Raw genomic sequence first — 20,160 nt, forward strand, 5'->3', positions numbered from 1 at the left:
TGCCTCCGCTTCATTCCCATGGTAAACATAGAAGTAGACCCCATCATCTTTAGGTTTCTTTATAGGAATCACAATCACAGCCACCAAAAAAGATACAGGGCATGACATACACTAAACTATGATTTTAGATCTGGCTGGAAATATGGGCATTTTCTCCCCTTAGATATGATTGAGATTAAAGATACCCAGATTCTTTAACAGAAAAGAAAAAATTAGGGGTAACCCGTGTTCATTCCCTATAGAAGGATCCAGCCATTTGTTCTTTCTATATAAATCACGCTATCTCAGAGCAAATGGCCAGCCATATTTCCCTAGCCTTTATTCGTCTCTATAAGCTTGGCTATATATCCCAGAAAATATTTTCAAGAATGAGAATTGAAGTTCTTAGACTTTAGAATACTTTTGTGAATTTTAGCATCCTTGTAGCTTTCTTAATTCTATAGTTCTTAAATGGACACAGTACCAAACTGCCTTCTAAATGCACATCACTACAGCATAGTCTAGTGTGGCCCTCATCAGAGAAGCATCGTTGTGTGGTAGGTGGCAGCTAATATAGAGACTCATAACTGCTTAACACGCAGAGGATAACTGTCCATTCATCTATATCCCCCACTCCCCGACACACACACATGCACACTCACACATCAAGGTTCAGGGAACATCAAGGAAGGTGGTTAAGATTAATTCTAGGAGCTAGAGGTAGTGAGCACCTGCCTTGAAACAGTATTTTCCCAACATGGCAGATTAGCACTCACATGAACTCACAGCAGCTGTGACTTCAGGCACTAGATCTATACAAGATCAAGCCACATTCCAGGGATGCTGTGGATATTGCTCTGTATAAATAAAACACTGATTGGCTAGTAGCCAGGCAGGAAGTATAGGCGGGACTAGCAGAGAGGAGAATTGAGAGGACAGGAAGGCAGAGAGGAGGAGACGCCAGCCTGCCGTCCAGGGAGCATCATGTAGAGGCAACAGGTAAAGCCACGGAACACGTGGCAACATATAGATTAACAGAAATGGGCTGAGTATAAGAGTAAGAGCTAGACAATGGTAGGCCTGAGCTAATGGCTGAACAGTTTAAATAATATAAGCGTCTGTCTGTATGTTTATTTTATAAGTGGACTATGGCACTGCCAGGACTTGGTGTGCCTCAGAGAGAAAAAGTCTAGCTACACAGGGAGGGACACATGCACCTCCACTCCAAGCTGAGGAGCTATTGACAGTTGATGGCTGTTTGAAGGGAGGACAGTCACTGTTCTTCAAGGTTGCAGGCCCTGGTAGGCCAACCATTTTCCAGTGGATACCCTGTGCCTATATGGGCAGCATTACATGAAGCTGGGAGAAGAATGTGGAAGAATCCCAAAGTAGATGGAGAGGGGGTGAGGGCATTTATATGGCTGAAATGCATTGTATGAATGTATAAAGAATAAATAAAAATACTATATTAAACCCAAGAAATACATGCCACAGAGGTGAGTCTCCGTGTCCAGTCATTAGACAAAGGTAAAGAAAACTGGGGAATGAGAATTTGAAAAGGAGTGCTCAAACTTACTGTTTTTGAAAGAAGGTTAAGAAACAGAATATGAAACCGATTGTGTTAAACAAATGTACACGTCTCCTACTTAACAAATGAGGGGCAAAGTCTGGACATGACAGCTTTAGAAGGGATACGACATGAACAACAGATGTTTATGCCTGAAGCTACCCAGAGTAGAAAGGCATCTCAAATGGCATTAAAAGAGAGAGGAAACAAAATTGTTATAGGCAAAGTCATTGTAGGAAAAGGTAGGACAAGCTAAATCAGTCTGAAGTTATATTCAGTGTATGCATTACCCTACAGATGACAGGTTTCTGTCATGGTCCTTAGCCCAGAGTTACCGGCTACACAGCATCTCCCTAATGACCTTACCTTGTAGAGGATGCGCACATTTTTCTGGGGGCCAAAATGGATCCCCTAGTTAGCATTTCACTTACGTGAGCTTTTGAAGTCTTTCTTTTTCAGCCTCCTCCTCATCATGGTTCCTCTTGGGCTGGTGGAGTAGAGGCTTCGAGGTAAGGTCCCCATGTTCAGGGAACTCAGGCTGTATGCGCTCATGGAGGTAGGAGAAGACGAGGACACCATCGCCGCTGGAAGAGAGTGGAGACTTGGCATGGAGCATTCAGAGGTGGGGCCTGAGCCTGCCACCCTTGCCAACCAGCAACAACCCAAAGGGACATATGACACACAGCCACAGTTAGTCAGTATCCCACATCCGGACAGAGACCAGGCCCTGGAGCCAGCGCTGGAGAATCTTAGAGCCACACGAGTTTGTAAGTTTTGAGGAACAGGGTCCTCCATAGCACGTGGGTACGCACACACAGACTATGAACTTTACTTTAGACAAAAACAAAGATTAAAATGAATTTCTCCATTTATAACTTAAGACATCAGTGTATACAATGTCATTTTGGAGGTATTTTCTGACATGGATGTCTTAAGTGATTCACATACATGGAGATCTGAGACCACCACACTCCAACGTTCTGAGTTGTCTCCTGAGCTGCTTATAAAGCCTTCTGAACATTTATACATTTTCTCTCCGTATTGTTTTTGTGGTGCCGGGGATTGAACTCGGGGCCTCACACATGCAAGGCAAGCCACCTCGCCATCCCCTGGCGTCCTTTCATAATGACAGTAGAAAAGAAGAAGCCGGAGGCCAGAAAGGACACGTTGTTAGTACAGAGAAAGAAACAGCGACAATGGGAAGCAGGCAACACCCACACAGCCGGAGATGTCGTCAGTTAGGGGAAGGAGGCATGAGGAGAAGATAACCAAATGAAGGACCGGGAGGAGAAAGCGTGGAACATTACGAGGACTGTTTGGAGGAGGCGCTTTCGGGAAAGTCAGGGCCGGCACTCTGCAATGGTCTGGGTGGTACGGATTATGGTGATGGTTGGTGTGCAGGCTGCTCTGGTTGCTGGCCCAGGAATCCCAGGGAAGTTGTCTGCTGCTCCTTTGAATTTTCACTGCCCATATGAGGTGATGATGAGGAACGAGGAAAACAAAGAACCAAAAACGAAATAAAAAAAAAAAAAGGAAAAAAAAAAGAGGAAAAAGTAACTGAATTGCACAAATTAAAAAAAAGAAAAGGAAAAATTGTTAACAGAAACGAAAGCTGCTTGCAAAGGAAAAAAAAAAAAAAGAAATCTACTTGGTTTTACCCTTTTCTAAATGGTCAGCAAAAGAGATGATTAACACCAGCCATGGAGACTTTTCATCTTCCGGAGAATAATGCGTGCCTTTTCCCCAGCCCATCTTTTCTCCCTTTAAAATGACTACTGAATCAATTTCTAATCTCCCCCTGTGCTTCACTGCAGAGATTAAAAAACTTTTTTTTTAACTTAAAAGTCATCCCCATGAAGATCTATGGCACATGATTAGTAATTAAAGCTTTGCAAATCCTGGTCAGTTAGGAGCATTTCTTTGAAGAAAAGGAGGAGAAGGAACAGTTAATCATACTGGCTTGTGATGCCCGAGCTGGACAAGTCACAGGGCCCAATTTACGACCCTGACGTTTTAATTACACCGTTATCCATCCCGGGCGACTTGATTTTCCTCAACAATGAACCATCACAATCATCTGCGCCTATGAGAATCTTTCCTCTTTCCTAATAAGGAGAAAAGTCTCAATATAGTTTATGATTTTTTTAAAAGGTTTATTTGTATGATAAACATTTGGTTTAATGTTATTATATTTCATTCACACAGCATCAAAATTGTTATGAGGTTAACTTCAAAGTTTGGGTGTCCCTTTCATTTTTGTAAAAAAAAAAAAGTTTAGCATGTTTCCATTCTTAATTTGCTGTTATTAAGACTTGAATTTTGTGGGTGCGGATTGGTGGGATTGGTAGAGTGCTCCTTTTGCTTACAAGAACCCTGGTTTGGTACTCGGCGTGCATAAACCAGGCATGGTGGCACATGTTTATCACCCCAGCATTCAAGAGGCAGAGGCAGGAGAATCAAAAGTTTAAGGCCATCACAAGCTACACAGCAAATATGAGGTCAGCCTGAGCTATATTTTGTAATTCTTAATTTTAAACTTTATTATTTAAATGTTGCAGAAAATATGTTCACACCCTGAAATTAACCAGATCAAAGACTTTGCCTTCAAAACAAGGAAACATTAAATTTCTATCTGGCATTCTGGAAAATGAATAGTATTAGAACTGTGTCCCTGTGTCTGATAGAGACTTTTTCACTGGACGATCTCGAAGAGTTGAAAACAGCCGTGAACTTTGATGTGCTTTTATGATTCTATGGCTAAGAATCTGAATGAGTTGCAGTAGTGACTTCACACAAAGCAGCTGAACGCTTGGCATGCATGCAAATGTCTGTTCCTGAGGTAAGAGCCTAGGAGGGCATCCCTCGCCCTTCTCACCCTCTCTGGTGGGAGTCACAGCAAAAGCTCCCGCATGGACAGGTCTCCTGGAGTGAGGCTGCCCTGGGCTTCACGGACTTACCTTTATCCCTCACCTTCTCTTTGACCTTGCCAGCTACTCGGCCTCAGTGTTCTCATAGTCACTGGCTCATGGAAGCTTCTCTTCCTGCTGTGGGAATTATGCACCTACGGTGTGTCCAGCCTGGTGCTGACCCACAGAACACAAGCAAGTGAGCTGTGGGTAACAGCACCGATGCCCCCCCACTGTTCCAGCTACTTGCCAATGACGACAGAATGTCCTTAAAGGCAATATGCGGTCTTTGTCAACAAGTTCCACTCCCTTGACACTTCGATTTTAGAAGATTTGTCCCAAGTCTTTAAAGGCAACCCTTTTCACAGACACTGGAATTGTGTGGTCTGGAACTGGACCTTTCCTTCTGCAGGAATAGCTGGTTTGGGGTCCCTGTGTCTATGGATTCTCTCAGTCTCAGTCACTGTCTCCTTCTAGACCACCACAGTACCATCACACTTGGCCCTCTGATCCACATCCTGCATCTGCTTTCCTGAATCCATAACACATGTAGGGGAACTTTAGAATGTATGCGTTCAATCACATCACTCCTGTGTCCATGGCTTATGCTGCAAGGAGAACCAGACAGTCTACTTTCTCATTTTTTTTTTTCTGGATCATTTACTATCCATATCTTTCAGCCACACTTGTCTTGTCCTTCTGTGAACAAGCTGGCTGGCCACCTTCCTTGTTTCATTGTGGCTTTTGTGCCTCCTTGGCTCCCTCCCGTTGTCTGGACAGCTAGCTCCTTCTCATCATCCAGGCCTTAGCTCTGGGGCTATCTTTACCGAAGAACTAACGCTGACCTGCCTGGCGGAGGCAGCTGCCATCTCCATGTTAGCTCACTAACTGTTTTGTATCCTGCGCATCCCTTATTACCTCCTGAAATGGCCTTGGGATACAATACGCATTAACAGTCTCTTTATACCAGAATGCACATCCTGTAAGAAGAGAGCTCTACTTGTCTTGCTTCCTAGAGACTAGAATGGTACCCAGGACATAAGGATTGACATCTGCATGGCAACAGCTTTTCCCTTGAGATAAAGGAGTATTTTAGGCAAGACATTAGTGTTTGCTTGTTTGTTCCCCCACCCATCTTTGTTTTACTTTGTGGCACACAAGACACCTTGTCGGCAAGGTGCTGTTAGTGCTGGGTCTGGCTAATCAGCCATCACAGCCACTCTATTGTCCTCTTCACAAGGTGTTGTCTGTATTTTTAATGAAGCCCGGCTAGAGTGAAGAGACTTCAGCATTTTACCCCCACCTCAGCTCTTTACTGAGTACTCTGAAAACTACTGAACATTTATTAGAATCGTCAAGCCAAAGCAGTGGATCCACAAGGAAGGTATTGCTGATCACCTACTGTGTGCCTATCCCAGTGCTAGTTGTTGTAGGCAGAAGAGAACGAGGCCATAAACTTCACCGTGACCCTTAACTATTACCAGGGACTAAGTCTTTATATATGCACAATGATGATGAGGTAACATGATATAAATGATGCAAGAAGTTGGACTCATGATATATGAAGGGCGCTTGCAAAAGGTATTTTAAGACTAACATGGATAGAGAGTACATTTAATGCCCATTTGGAATATATAGCCCAAATCATTTATATTTTAAAGTCATATGTCTGATGCTCATATATTAAATAAGTATCTTAGGAGATTAATGGTAAGTTAATGTTACATTTTGGGCATGTTCTTGCATTTTGCAGAGGGAACTCACAAGGACTCTTTTGCTTAACTGTGCCATAATAGTTCATCAAACTCTTCCTGCATCCCTGATGTTGCATTACCCACCTTTTCACGGAGTCTTGGGCGATGCTGCTTATGGTATTCTGATGAGGTGAGCATGACTATCACCCACACTTTCTAGATGAAGAACTCGAGGTACAGAAAAAGTTGGGTAGCTTTCTTAAGGTCCCCAGAGGTGTCTCTAGAGCCCGGTCCACAGCCGCCATGCCGCACTGCCTTTTAGAGTCTTCTAAAGCCCTTGCTCCAGCTGAGACAACAAACTGAAACCACGATGCTTCCCATGCCAGCGTATGTCCTCAGATACTTAGGACATACAAAGCACCGTCTTTTGTTTTCCTAATTGTGTTCTCTTGCCCTGTCACCCTAGAATGGGTGACAGCTAGTCTGGTGGTTGGCCCTGGAGATCACAGGATGAAGTATTTTTCTGCTTTGAACAAATGAAGCCTAGTGGCCACACTGACTTTTCTAGAGCCCCCTTTCCTTCGGTCAAGTTTATGTCTCCCAAAAACGTGCAGTGGGAAAACTTCAACTTCAATGAAAACTAATGTTTTCCCTTTTAACTGTGTTGCTGGGGAGGGAACTCAAGGTCGCGGGGAACACGCTTAGGCAAGCATGCTCCCCCTGAGCGGTAGAGCTAGCCCTGAAAAGGCCACCATTGCCAGTGTTGTGACTGGTGCTGTTTACCAGGGACAGTTGGCTCGTCCTTTTCCACAGTGCTCTAGAATCCCTGTGATGAATGCTTTGTTGCTAATCAAATTTGGAAAAATGTTGGATCTTCACATTTTCATGAGATGAGGGAAACGGTGCCCAGGCACCGCAGACTGGAGAAAGCAATTGGAACAGATATTTTTGGAAGAATGATGAAAATATGTCAGACCTTACTAATACAAAAATTAGAAGCTGGAGAATTGCAAAGCCACCCCACATTCTCTTTCAACCATTTTCTCTCAGGACTAAGAAATGATGGTGTTTAAAATGCCACTACTTATTTTAGAGAGTCTGCTTTTGATGTAAAACATAGGGGTGACACTAATACGCCTAATAAGGAGGACAGCCAGCTCTAGACTGTTAGCCTCCTGCCGGACAAATACCAATGACGTCAGCACTTCCAGGAAAAGAAAAACAGTGTGTTCTTGCTGCATACAGTTAGTTCGGCATATAAATTCTTCATCTTTTCAAATTATCTTGGCAGGTAAAAATATTTAATATTTCATGAGTTGGGAACTATTTGAACTATTTAAAATTTGTATCAGGGCAGAAAAAAGTAAAATAATGAGGTTGCTAAAAAAACAAAAAACAAACAAACAAAAAAACTAACATTTTGAAAGGGTTTGCTTACATTTCTGACTTACTGATTCCAGACATGAAGGCACATCTTCCCCAAAAAGCACAGCATGTAGTCTTAAACCGTCTGTGCTCAAAGTCCGATGTTGACTTCATATATACTGAGAAGACACACAGTTTTAGCCATCCCACACCTCAAGGGCTTGGGGTGAAACCTTGGGCGTGTTCCCACATCCATAGCCTCAGCATCCTCTCACTCCTTGGAGCCTCAATTCAACCGTGCTGATTTCCAATCCTAACCTGCCTATGCTGCATCATTTCCCCACTCCAATGTGTCAAATTAAAATCTGATAAGGGCAACACGCTGTACTAGAGATTATCATTAGCTTCAGGGCTGTCTAAGCTCCGTTTAATTAAAAAAGGTTGCATCCAGCTGACTCATTCAGTATGAAAATTATTTCGTCCCTTTCTTTTTTTTTTTTTTTTAAGTCCCCCTGTAGAGAAGTGCAGTGCCTTTTTAGAAGGTGAGAAACACAATGCAAATGACCTTCCCACAAGCAAAAATTCCAACGCTAGAAAACCCGGCTGCTGCTAATTGCCGAAAAGCACATACTCCTCTTTCAGTCAAAATGGCCAACAGTAGGGAGGCCTCCTGCTTCCAGGACTGAGAAAGGGGTGGTGGAGTGTGCTTTAATAGCTGGGCAAAGGAACTGGAACCAAGACTCCACCAGACACACTGACTTCCTGGATTCATGGCTCATGGTCTTGTGTTTGTTCCATATTTTGTTTAAGATGCCCAAGAGGATGGTTTTATACATCAAGAAAACTTATCTGGACACCGCATGACAGTGAGAACACAGATTCCCTCAGCTGACTCTGTTTACTGACAAGGAATCTATCATTCTCACTCTCCTTGGCAGAAAGTGTGTTTGTTCTCTATCCTAGGGTATTAATATTCCAGCAAACAGACAAAAACACAGAAATCAACCCTTCATCCCACAGTCTCTCCCTGATGAGTATTGAATGGATCTGCTATTAATATGAATTTGTTATATGTTATTTTAGAATAGTAAAAACATCTCATTCAGAGACTTGATGATGTGGGAAAGGGCTATAAAGGTTAATGCTATGTGATGTCCTTGGCAAGGCAGCTCTTCCTGGCCGCCTTGCTGCTCAGTGTGATTTTGGTTTGTTGGTTGGTTGGTTTGTTTTGTGACTTGCTTTCATTGTCTTTTACAGATAGTCAAAATTCACTGTGGACCATCAGGAAGCCAAATCATTTTCCTCCTCATAGTACTCAATTTACAGCAATGTTTAAGCAAACACACACACAAACACACACAAAAATCAGCAAACACACAAACAGTTCTAGCCTGAAATTTCAATTTCAGTATTTCTCTCTTCTGTTTTGGGGTTTCCGGTAACTATACATGCTTGTAAAAAGGGGACTCTGAAGATGCAGAAGGGTGAATGAAGATAAGCCGGTAATAGAATCAAGGGAGACATACTGGTCCTCCTAACTCTCTGTAAGAAGAAAACTGGGAGAGTGAGATAAAGAAAAGGGTCTGGAAGTCTCCCCTCACCGTGGTCAGGTCCCTTCAGGGCCAGGCGGGTCTGATGGTGCGGGAGGATCTCCAGCTTGACCTGGTCGGTGGTGTTGGCCAGGAACTGGGTCGCTTCTGCGAGCGTACAGTACTCCATGCTCGTGCCATCAATGGAGAGGATATGGTCGCCCACATGTAGCGCCCCACATCTACAGGGAGGAGAAAGGATAGCATGAAAAAAAAAATCTTCCTCTTCAGAAGGACACTTCCATGTTCTCCATAGCTAGAGTCTTATGCAATTATCATTTATTTTTAAAAATTCAATGTTAGTAGAAAATATTACCTATTATATTTTAGGCATGTTGGGTCTGACTTGGAATGTGAAAATCATGTGGAAAATGCAGAAAAAAATGATTTTCTTATTCTCCTGCCTTTGAAAATATTTTGTCCTTGAACATTTTGGGGTGGGGATGGAGATGCTATACACTAAGGGGAAGAGGGGTGTGGAGAAGGGAATTTATTTTTCTCCCCTGATTTTGTTCCTCTGACATTTCTTTCTCTTAGGTTCTTCTGTTCACAATTATGGGCTGTCGGTCACTCAGCATCTTCAGATGTGGTGTGCTGAACTGGCCTAGGGTCTCACATATGAGGATGATGGAGAGATTCAGGGACTGTTTCCTTGGAATCTCTTTTCACAGAGGCTTCCCATTGACCAGTTCTTTATTATGGCCCTCTGTTTTGTTAATCTGGAGTCCAGCGTTCTTTAGCACAGAATAGCCATTACGCAGGACTTAAGAGCAGTGAAACCAGACTCACATGGGGAGTTGAGGGGAGAGGTAGGGGTAGGGGCCTAGCAGCTACACTTTGCTGAACAAGACACTGACTGGCTACTGGGTGAACTGAGGACAGTAACACAGCAGTTAGCACCCAATAGACCAGTCAAGCGGACACACTTAAGCTGGTTACACACTGTGGACTGGGAAAAAAAAAAAAAAAACCCAAAACAGAGGCAGACAGCTAAAGCACCAGGGAGCTGGAGAGCATCCTGGCACCAGTGGCTGCCACTGTGAATGCCTGCATGGGGTGCAGTGAACAATGGAGCTGTAGGCCACCCTCACCCCGGGTTGCTGTGGGTCCCAGTGCCTCAGGAGAGAGGCAGCCCAGGGTACAAAGGGAGAAGGAGGCTGGAGACGCACATAGTGGAAGAGCAGAGGTCTCTCTAAGGATTTCCCATGGTGGGAATCTGCTTATCAGGGCAAGGCCATTTCAAGGCACCCCTTCCGTCTGGAAATAGTATTCTGTTCTACGGTGATTTACTTAGGGTGCTTTGGGTATGGAAAGTGGGGTTTCCAACCAGGAGGTGTAAAGACAATTTTATTATGTGGAAAAGCAATCTTTTTGCCTCTTCCGCCTTTACTTTACAAATGTAAAATAGGAATTGGGAAAATGAATTTTGTTCTTATCATAACACTGTAACGGCATTTAAGAGACCCCTGACTGAAGGTTGTGAAGCCATTAAGATTAACAAACTATGACAGTATCAGGCTTGTCTTTAAAAAAATCACATCGTTTTGAGAATATTGTATTACCTACTTTTCCAAAAAGGAGTAATATTTTCTGATAGCAGGATTTAATTATGCAGAAAAACCCATGACCTCTCTGAACGGGGCTTAATAAAGATCAGTTCTCTTATCCTATATCAAAAACAGGAATTCGTTTTTCCATGGGACACAGTAAGTAAATGTGTGTGCTTGTTTTTTCCTATTGATAAAGGGCACAGCAGGTGTCTGGATGAAGTGACCTTTCGTAATGAAGTGGCTGATCAGGTAGTTATGATTTTTAAGGCTCACAACAATAAATTGTCTTCTTGTGTGAAATTTGTAGAAATTGGCAACAGGACTCCTTTTTTTTTTTTAAACTGTATGTGTGTAAAGTATGTAAGTGTGCATGTTATATAAGCGTGGGTATGACATTTTAAAGTACTTCCACAGTGCTGATTAGCAGACATCTGCTGAGACACTCACCTGTCTGCAATACTTGCAGATTTGATTTTGTCTATGACGATGACCTGTTTGTTACAGCACACTGAGGTAGTCAGGGCAACCCCAAGGCTGGCGCCAGGAGTTTTGGCAACTTCAACTAGTAGTGGCCCGGATGCTGTTGCCACAGAATCTGTCAAAGAATACATTTCGGGAAACAAAACAAGATAAACCAAGTCAACAAACAAAGAAGATAAAGAATGTTTAATCTGGCGCAGGTTGATAATTTTATCACTAAATTCAGGCAACTTCCTGTTGTATCCACAGAACATGAGGACACCCTCTCCATCCAGCTGCCAGTCCCTGGAATTGGATCTCAGTCTTTATTTCAGTTAGGATAACATCTCATGAATCATTTTGCTCTCAACACTGCTCTGAACAGTGCCTGGAACATCCTAGATTTTCTTTAAAGTCAATGCATTCAGTACATAACCAGCACTTACCATGCATGGACATATGCATGTGTATTGATTCATGGAGGACAGATGGTGTAGATGGAGAAAGGATAGATGAAAAAAAGTAAAGAAGGAAAGAATGGGAGAGAGAGGAGAGCGAGAGACAGAGAGTGAGAAAGAGAGAGACAGAGACAGAGAGACAGAGAGTAGATAGATGATATCTCTAAGTTGCCAAATAGCAAGCAATAGCTTAACCCTATGGGCCCCCAGCTACTGCAAGATGATGTGGGGGAAACTGTTTGCTGGGCAGCTAGTTTTGCAGAGCTGGGAGCCCCTTTTCCTTAGGCTTTCTTCTTTGAAATGAATTTGGACTTTTCATACGATGGAGCCATCGATGGGCCAGCATGTGCCTTCAGGATCAGCTTTCATATTGTCTCAGGGGAGCAAAGGAGATTGACCTTCAGTGGTATTGAACACTTTCAACAGTTAAAGCTGCTTTCTCAGCACCAACCTGAATGCTTTCCTGTCTTGAGACTTCCTCCTCCATCAGACAAATTAGTCCATTATCTTTCAGTGCAACCTGGCACAGGTTCTCAATGCATGGGCAAAGTGAAGCCAGGTTTGTGGCCAAAATATTAGACCAAATGGACCCTAGTCCAGTTCCTGATAGATTCCTGTTCCTTCGTGAAACCACACAAACTGGGCCTCTATTGTATGCGTGTCTCCCAGCATCCTTGCCTCCCACACTCCCAGGAGAGTGTTCTATTAAGCTCTGCTTACCACACTCAAGGGCTTTCTAACCCCAAGCTCCAAACTCCTTATATTCTTTCTGAAAACCTGTTCCAAATGCCTAAGAACTACATGATGAAATTTATTTCAGCAATTGCCCCCTATTTCTCAGACTTAACTATCGAGAAAGAAGCATGAGGTAGCGTGTTCTTCTCATGGGGGTGATCTGGGAAGTGGCTAGTTTTGAGTGGGGCCTAGACTAGGAAACAATTCTTCAATAGGTCCTGGCCACTGTGCAGGCTGCTTTGCCTCTTAGGCTGTGTGATCCAGCAGAGCCATGGGACTCACAGTGACAGTGGAAGATGGGGATACTGTCTGAAGCCCTTGTCAGGCCTCCATAGGTGGACCACAGCAGAGGCCATTGGGATTTAAGAGCAAGGCCTGAATGCCACATGCAGACAGGCCATTATGCTCCCTTTCAGAGACATCTTCCGGCCTGCTATCGGTCATTAATGGAACTGAACAACATTTGACAATGAGCTACAAAGTTGTTATGAGTTCTGAGTTGTTTATCTTGAGCTAGTATTTTCTCTGACTCATCAAGCTATAAAGTTTGGTGTATGTAACAGCAACCCTTCATCGACTGGAATGATTTGATGATGGTATACATGATCTGGTCAGAGCAAGTCTTGAAGGCACAAGCAAGTCACATGAAGAAGTAGCCCAAATGGCCATGGTTTCTCTACCTGTTGCAATGTCATCTGTCCCCATGTATGCACATGTAGCCTTATAAATTGTGCCCTATGATTGTTGTACTGAAGAAGAGAAGACCAGGGCCTGGTTTACAGATGGTTCTGCATGCTATCTCTACAAGAATCACCCAGACATGGACAGCTACAGCATTAAAGCCCCCTTTTGGGGACTACCCCAAAGGACACCGGTAAAGGGAAGTCTTCACAATAGGCAGAACTTCATGTAGTACACAAAGTTGTACATTGTGCTTGGTAGGAGAAATGGTCAGGTGTGTGATTATACTGACCCATGAGCTGCATCCAATGGTTTGGGACCTGAAAGGAAAATGAGTGGGAAGCAGATGAGGAAGAAGTATGTGGATAGATTTCTCTAAATGAGAAAATGATAACCCCGTTAGGTTGCTGAGGTGCTTGCAAATGTAGAGGAAATATAGACTAGGTAGTAGAGGAAGGTTGTTATAAATATTATCTAAAGCTACATGACAAGTTATAGAAATGATGGTTGCAATCACCACAAGAAGTCCTGTCCTATTTTGTTACGAATATGTTTGTGCATACATACACATGTCTTAAGCAAATATTTGGTTTCCCTCCTCTATTTTTCTACTATCTAATGTAACTTTTATTGAAACAACATCAAGGGCTAGCTGCCAGAAATCTATATTATCATATTTAAGCTATGGGACACTAAGAGAAGAAGCATTACTCGAAGGTTTGTGCCACCTCTTCCGGGGGAGAGAAAGCAATGTTTGTGTTTCTATGTCCGTGGTTATACCACGTGTCCTGGTTATTTGTTTTCTAACTTGATGTAAGCTAGTACTATCTGGAAAGAAGAGGCCTCCGTCAGATTGCCTGTAGGCAACTCTACAGAGCATTTTCTTGATTGATGACTGGTGGGGGAGGGTCTAGCTCACTGGTGGCAATGCCACCCATGGGCAGGCCCTAGAAAGCAAGTTGAGGCATCCCATGGGGAGCAAGCCAGTACACAGCATTCTTTCAAGGCCCCTTCCTTAGTTCCTGCCTGAGTGGCTGCTTTGAGCTCCTGTCCTGATTTCCCTTCATGATGAACTCTACCCTGTCAGCTGAAATAAACCCTTTCCCGGCCCAAGCTGGTTTTGGCCATGGTGTTTGTTCATAGTAACATAAACCTAACTAAACTATCATGAGAGGTGGAATTATATTGTTATTACTTTCATTTGAAAATTAAGCATAATATAAGAAAATGTGACTGAGTGGCAAGTTATAAGGCGTGGGCTCCTGGTGGTTACTCTTCATTGTCAACGTGACTCATCTGGAGTCAACGAAGGAATAAACTGCTGGGGCCACCTGTGAGAGAGTCTCTGGATCAGATTATTTGAAAGAGGAAAGCCCATGCGAAAAGTGGACAGGTTTGTTGTTGGGTTTTTGTAGCTAAAATTTTCCTGCCTGGCCCACAGTCAGGACAAATCTCTGTCACCCACCAGTCCCACAGCCACTCAGACCCAACCAAGTAAACACAGAGACTTACTGTATGGCCATGGCAGGCTTCTTGGTAACTGTTCGTATAGCTTAAATTAATCCATTTCCATAAATCTATACCTTACCATGTGGCTTGTGGCTTACCGGCTTCTTCACATGCTACTTGTCATGGTGGCATCTGGCAGTCTCTCCTTCCTCCTTCCTGTTCTCTCAATTCTCCTCTCTGTTAGTCCCGCCTATACTTCCTGCCTGGCCACTGGCCAATCAGTGTTTTATTTATTGACCAATCAGAGCACATACAGACCATCCCACAGCAGGTTTTTTTTTTTTTTTTTTTTTGGTTTTTTCGAGACAGGGTTTCTCGGTGTAGCTTTGCGCCTTTCCTGGGACTCACTTGGTAGCCCAGGCTGGCCTCGAACTCACAAAGATCCGCCTGCCTCTGCCTCCCGAGTGCTGGGATTAAAGGCGTGCGCCACCACCGCCCGGCTTTAGGTTTTTTTTTTATTATTATTACTATTATTATTTGTTTTTTCAAGACCGGGTTTCTCTGTGTAATAGTCCTGACTGTCCTAGAACTTTCCTGTAGACCAGGCTGGCCTCGAACTCACAGAGACCTGCTCTTCTCAGTCTCCCAAGTGCTGGGAAGGGTGGCGGCAGCCCAGATGAAAGCAAGTCCGAAGGGAAAGCCACACTTTCTGCTTCTGCACTTCCGGCCGGTGAGTTCACCTACCCTGTGTGTGAGGTCACCTACCTTGTGGATGCTGCCGCTGTATTCTATTTTTCTTTCCACTGTTATCAGATTCCAGCTTTGTCAGACTTGCAAACTGGACCAAGGGAAAACCAGTGACTCTCCAGGAATTCTTACAGTGCCTAGCTGGTCCTGCTGAGCCACCCAGCCTTGGGAACAGAGCAGCTTTCGGGTTCTCAGCCTCTCCGGTGTGGGGACAGTCATTGTCGGACTACCCAGACTGTATCATGTAAGCGAATCTACTAAATTCCTTTTAGATTATATATTCATGCCATTGGCTCTGTCCCTTTAGAGAACCCTGAATAATACATAAGAATTCTTGTATGTATGACTTTCCTAAATGCCTAGCAACAACTCAGTACCGAGAAGATGGAGATTTCTCTTCTTTGGGGTTTATTTCTATTCCTACCATTTCAGAATTTGATCTCATTAGTAACAGCCGAGAGAGCCAGTGGCCTTACTCTATCAAAACAGCTTTTGGTTCTGAGGTGTCATGACTACCTACCCAGAGCCTACTGCTACTTTGCTCCTGAGCCCCACTCTATGGTGGCTGATACCTCGGGCTAATTTCTCTGGTCTCCTGACATCATGTCGAGCCAGGCTTTTTTTTTTTTTTCTCCCAAATCATTATCTTTATAACAATTTTGAATGATCAGTAATTTTTTTACCAAACCACTTCCTTAACTCTGAGTGGGTTTGAAAAGAAAATGGGTCTGTGGGACGGTGATCACTCACGCTCTTCCTCACAGCCTTGCTATACCTGATTATAAATTTATTTTGCTTTAAAAAAAATGAAAGCAATGAGGCTTTCATGTTATTTATTACTTAATCTGTTAATTTTTCTGCTTGGTGCTACCGTGGAAAAATTTAACAACATGAAATGTTTTATGAACAAATTTATTAAAAATATTGCAGAAAATTGCTTTAAACTGTGTGCATAACATATAGATGAAGCATAAGTGAATTTTATGCTTATGCTTGTGTCCGATCTCTCATCAACTTTACTACATATATGCAAATGCTTTAAAAATCAGAAAAATATTCAGACTGAACACATTCTTCATCTTGCTCCAACTATTTTAGATAATGGACATTCTCAGATACAGCCTCTATCAAGATTAAGTATCAGTTTTAAAAGAGCCTACCAGTAGATAAAAATTCTTTATAATCACTTTAATTAGAATTTTTTCCTAGCCTACAGATATGTCAAAGTATTGGCATTCACATCCTTGCATGGTTCTAATGTTTTAATTATAATAAAGACTAAGTATTAGATTTTTTTTTTTTTTTTTGGTTTTTCAAGACAGGGTTTCTCTGTGCAGCTTTGCGCTTTTCCTGGAACTCGCTCTGTAGCCCAGGCTGACCTCGAACTCACAAAGATCCGCCTGCCTCTGCCTCTGCCTCCCGAGTGCTGGGATTAAAGGGGTGAGCCACCACCACCCGGCAAGTATTAGTTTTTTTATATAGAAAGAAATGGTAGGAACAGGGATATCACATAGTTGAGGCAGAAGATACTAGGACCTTTGCTACCATTAATTTAAAGGGGAAGAAAGCCACATCACAGCTACTCTGGCATACTTAGGCAACTAGAAACTGGAATAAATGTCACCCTTCAAGGAGTATTGTTGTTAAGGATTTAGGAGAATAGCATATGCAGTATTTGCACTTGAGGGACATAAATGTGAAAGTGATGGGTCTCTTTAAAAGTGGAATGCTTCCAAATTCTGAGCCAAGAAATGGAAAGTTATGGTAGAGGGAAGAGGCATTGTGGTTCAGGGCTGGTGGCCAAGAGAGTTGTCCTTGCTGAACTCACCATGTGGCTGCAGTTATTGCCTGCAGAAGACCCTATCTTCTTCATTCCTAATTTTAGAAGCTATCTATAAAAGCAACAAATTTACAGAGCAATAATGATGCCACATAAGGCAGAGACTACTGGTCAGCCAGAGAAAGAAAATCAAGGAAGGCTTGGAACTTACATTATAAAACACATAATATCTAGAATCAAAACAGTAAACTTCTACTAATGAGAAGAGATGAACTGCTGAATGTAAACGGGATTCTAGACAACTGATGTTTTCAAAGATGGAAATAAACAGCTCACGATTAATGTTTTCTTATGAACACAGAAACATTAACTAACAATTTGAGGGATGGTGCCCAATCTTCAGACATACATCACACAACATTTTAATTGGAAGTTTCTGTCCCACCAACAACTCCCAAATACCCAGCAGCTGTTTCCCAAATTACCACACAGAGGCTTATATTAATTATAAATGCTTGGTTGGTAGCTCAGGCTTATTACCAACTAGCTCTTATACTTAAATTAATGCAAAGTTCTGATCTATGTTTAGCCACATGGCTTGGTACCTTTTCTCAGTATGGCATTCTCATCTTGTTTCCTCTGTGTCTGACTGGTGACTCCCAACTCTGCCCTTTCTCTTCCCATCATTTTTAGTTTGGTTGCCCCACCTATACTTTCTGTCTGGCTACTGGCCAATCAGTGTTTTATTAAACCAATTCAAGTGACAAATCTTTACAGTGTACAAGAGGATTATTCCACAGCACAACATAAAGTTTTCACACTAAGTATTTTTTGGATCAGAACAGTAACTAAGAGATCTTATCAGGATGAAATTTTTACCTGTGTAGAAAAAGAACAGCAAGGAAAAGAAGATTGAGATCCTACAAAAAGATGACTGGGAACTAGTGACCATAGCTTGCTGAGTAAAAGTCCATTCTCCATGGTGGCCTATACTTTCACATGCTGTGGTCACGACCAGATTGAACTGTCCAACACACATCTCCACCAAGTTCTTCTGCCATGTAGAGTGATTCTTTCCCATGTCATAAGCAGGCCATACACATGTCCCAACCGAAAGGGAGAGTTCATCTGCTCCACCACGTTTCCTGACTTGCTTTTCCCCATAATGTCTCACACTCTTCTACATCGTACAAACTTGAACCCAGGAGTCACTTCCCAACTCTAGATTCTCTGTGGTCCTCACTAATTCATCCTGAGTCTACTTTTGAAATAACGCTCAACTCTGTTTTTTTCTTGCTATAACCACAGTCACCTTTTTAGTTCAAGGTGCCACCATCTCATATCCCAGCATCCTCTCATGAGTTATACCTTCCCAACTTTGAGTGATCCCTCAAAGATGAAATCTTATCTTAGCCCCAGTGCTTAAAGCCTTCCCACATGGAACAAGATCTCGGTGCACACGAGGACCTGCGATCTGGATGCTCCTTGTTGCCTCAGTTTTATTTCCCACCAGCCCGTTCTTGTTCTCTGTCCTCTGGGTCCTGTCTGCTCTTTTAGTTCTCCAAAGCGATCATGCTCCCTTCTGCCTCATAATCTGTCATATACATTGTTCACTGTACCTAGGATATCCGAACTCTCACCTGATCCATCTTCCCCCACTTCTTTTCCTGGCTCTCCTCTAATGCCACATCTACAGGGATTCCTGCCTGAACCTCCAAACCACGCCAATGGGCCTGCTACACACTTACATAGAGTCATATGTTTTCTTTCACAATGTTTTTAGTGTATGCTCTTCAACAATTGTCCTCCAGGTAGAACGCCATAAAGTCTATGCCTCTGGCAATTCCTAATTTTGGTTCATGAGAGTGACTAGTTGGTGCCTCCAAGGCAAGCTTAGACATGATAGGTATCCACTACTATTTATCAATGAAATGAGCTAAAGGATGATTGTCTATTCCTTACTTTAGGTGGGAGGCCAATGATGCTGTTGATACAGAAGTTGTATTTGGGATCATGATGGCTGTTCTTGTGATGGAATGAGTACCCCTGCATGAAGGACACCATAAGGAAGTGTTTTGTGTTTTTAATTTAACTTCAAAACCTGCGTTCCAAGAATTCCAAGCAACACCTCACAATATAAAACTGCGAAATACCCAAATTAATCCAATAGCTGCAGAATTAATGTATGATCCCTTGGAGGAAAGGTAGTTCCATTTTCTTCTGGATGAGACTTGAATGTATTTGGATACTCAAGCAGCTGGGAAAAGTTACACTGAAATGCCACCTGCAGGGTCACAAACCTTTAACAGATACAAGCATCACACAGAGGTCCGGAAAAGAATGCAGAGACCTGAAGGCACAGAGAGGGGCATCGAACCTCGGAGAATTCCCCAAACCAGCCTGTCTCCAAATACCTGAACAAGAATGGGTATGGTTGGCTTGAGGCAAACAAATGAACTAGAATCCAATCTCAATGTTTCTCAGTTGGTTTGATTGGAATAGGCACTAGGAAAACAACGGAACTATTTCAACAGGTACCACTTCCCAGAATTACCCATGTGGAAAGTTGCTTCCTATGTCACAGAAGGGGACTGGCAACTGTTAACGTTGAAGTCAGTCACTAGCCTTTTCTGGAGATCAGTTTCCACAATAAACGTTTCCCCACCACATCATTAAGATGTTCACACAACCTAGTGGCAGTAGGCTTATTTCCCTCCCTGCCACCCTATTCCATTCTCACAGGCCCTTCTGAAAAGTAGGGGCTCCAGAGCGCTGGCTGCATGCCAAGATCTCTAACAAGATGCATGGGGGAAGTCAGAACAAGTGGACAAGGTGGAAGAATGTGGTACTATTATGTAAAAAAAAATACAAGAGGAAAAATGGAGTGTGTTCACACGAGAAAAAGAAACAGAAGAAAACCTGGGAAGAAAAACATCGAGAACCCAGCCACAGACAAATGATTAGTTTATCTTGCTGTAGAGAAGCACAGTTGGGGGAAAAAAATGGATCATGTAGATATGAATTATTCATGGTTAAAGACGTCTCAGTCATTAAGATATTTGCATCAGGATTGAAGCTTTTGCACGCTGTGTTGATTTATGGGCTACATAATTACATGAGCTATGCTGAGGACTGTTTATATGGGAAACACTCTGGATTTTTTTTTTTTATTTTGTTAATCAGTTTTCCCACTTCTGAGCT

At 42.8% G+C, this 20,160-nt stretch overlaps 1 protein-coding gene across 13 annotated transcripts in view; it reads right to left on the reverse strand.

Moving 5' to 3' along the window:
* Positions 1-20,160, reverse strand: part of Grip1 (glutamate receptor interacting protein 1) — a 667,949-nt gene that overhangs the window by 108,525 nt on the left and 539,264 nt on the right. For 8 of the 13 annotated variants that reach the window (XM_076554188.1, XM_076554184.1, XM_076554182.1 and 5 more), the window contains 4 exons: positions 11,098-11,245; positions 9,113-9,282; positions 2,854-3,009; positions 1,978-2,130 (listed from right to left, as the gene is read on the reverse strand). In XM_076554188.1, coding sequence (XP_076410303.1) covers positions 1,978-2,130; positions 2,854-3,009; positions 9,113-9,282; positions 11,098-11,245 — 627 coding nt within the window. The remainder of the gene's footprint in view (positions 1-1,977; positions 2,131-2,853; positions 3,010-9,112; positions 9,283-11,097; positions 11,246-20,160) is intronic. The other 5 variants (XM_076554183.1, XM_015992248.3, XM_015992246.3 and 2 more) reach the window with 1 other exon arrangement.

The sequence above is a fragment of the Peromyscus maniculatus genome, chromosome 18 (genome assembly GCF_049852395.1).
Source record: "Peromyscus maniculatus bairdii isolate BWxNUB_F1_BW_parent chromosome 18, HU_Pman_BW_mat_3.1, whole genome shotgun sequence".
Lineage (NCBI taxonomy): Eukaryota > Metazoa > Chordata > Mammalia > Rodentia > Cricetidae > Peromyscus > Peromyscus maniculatus.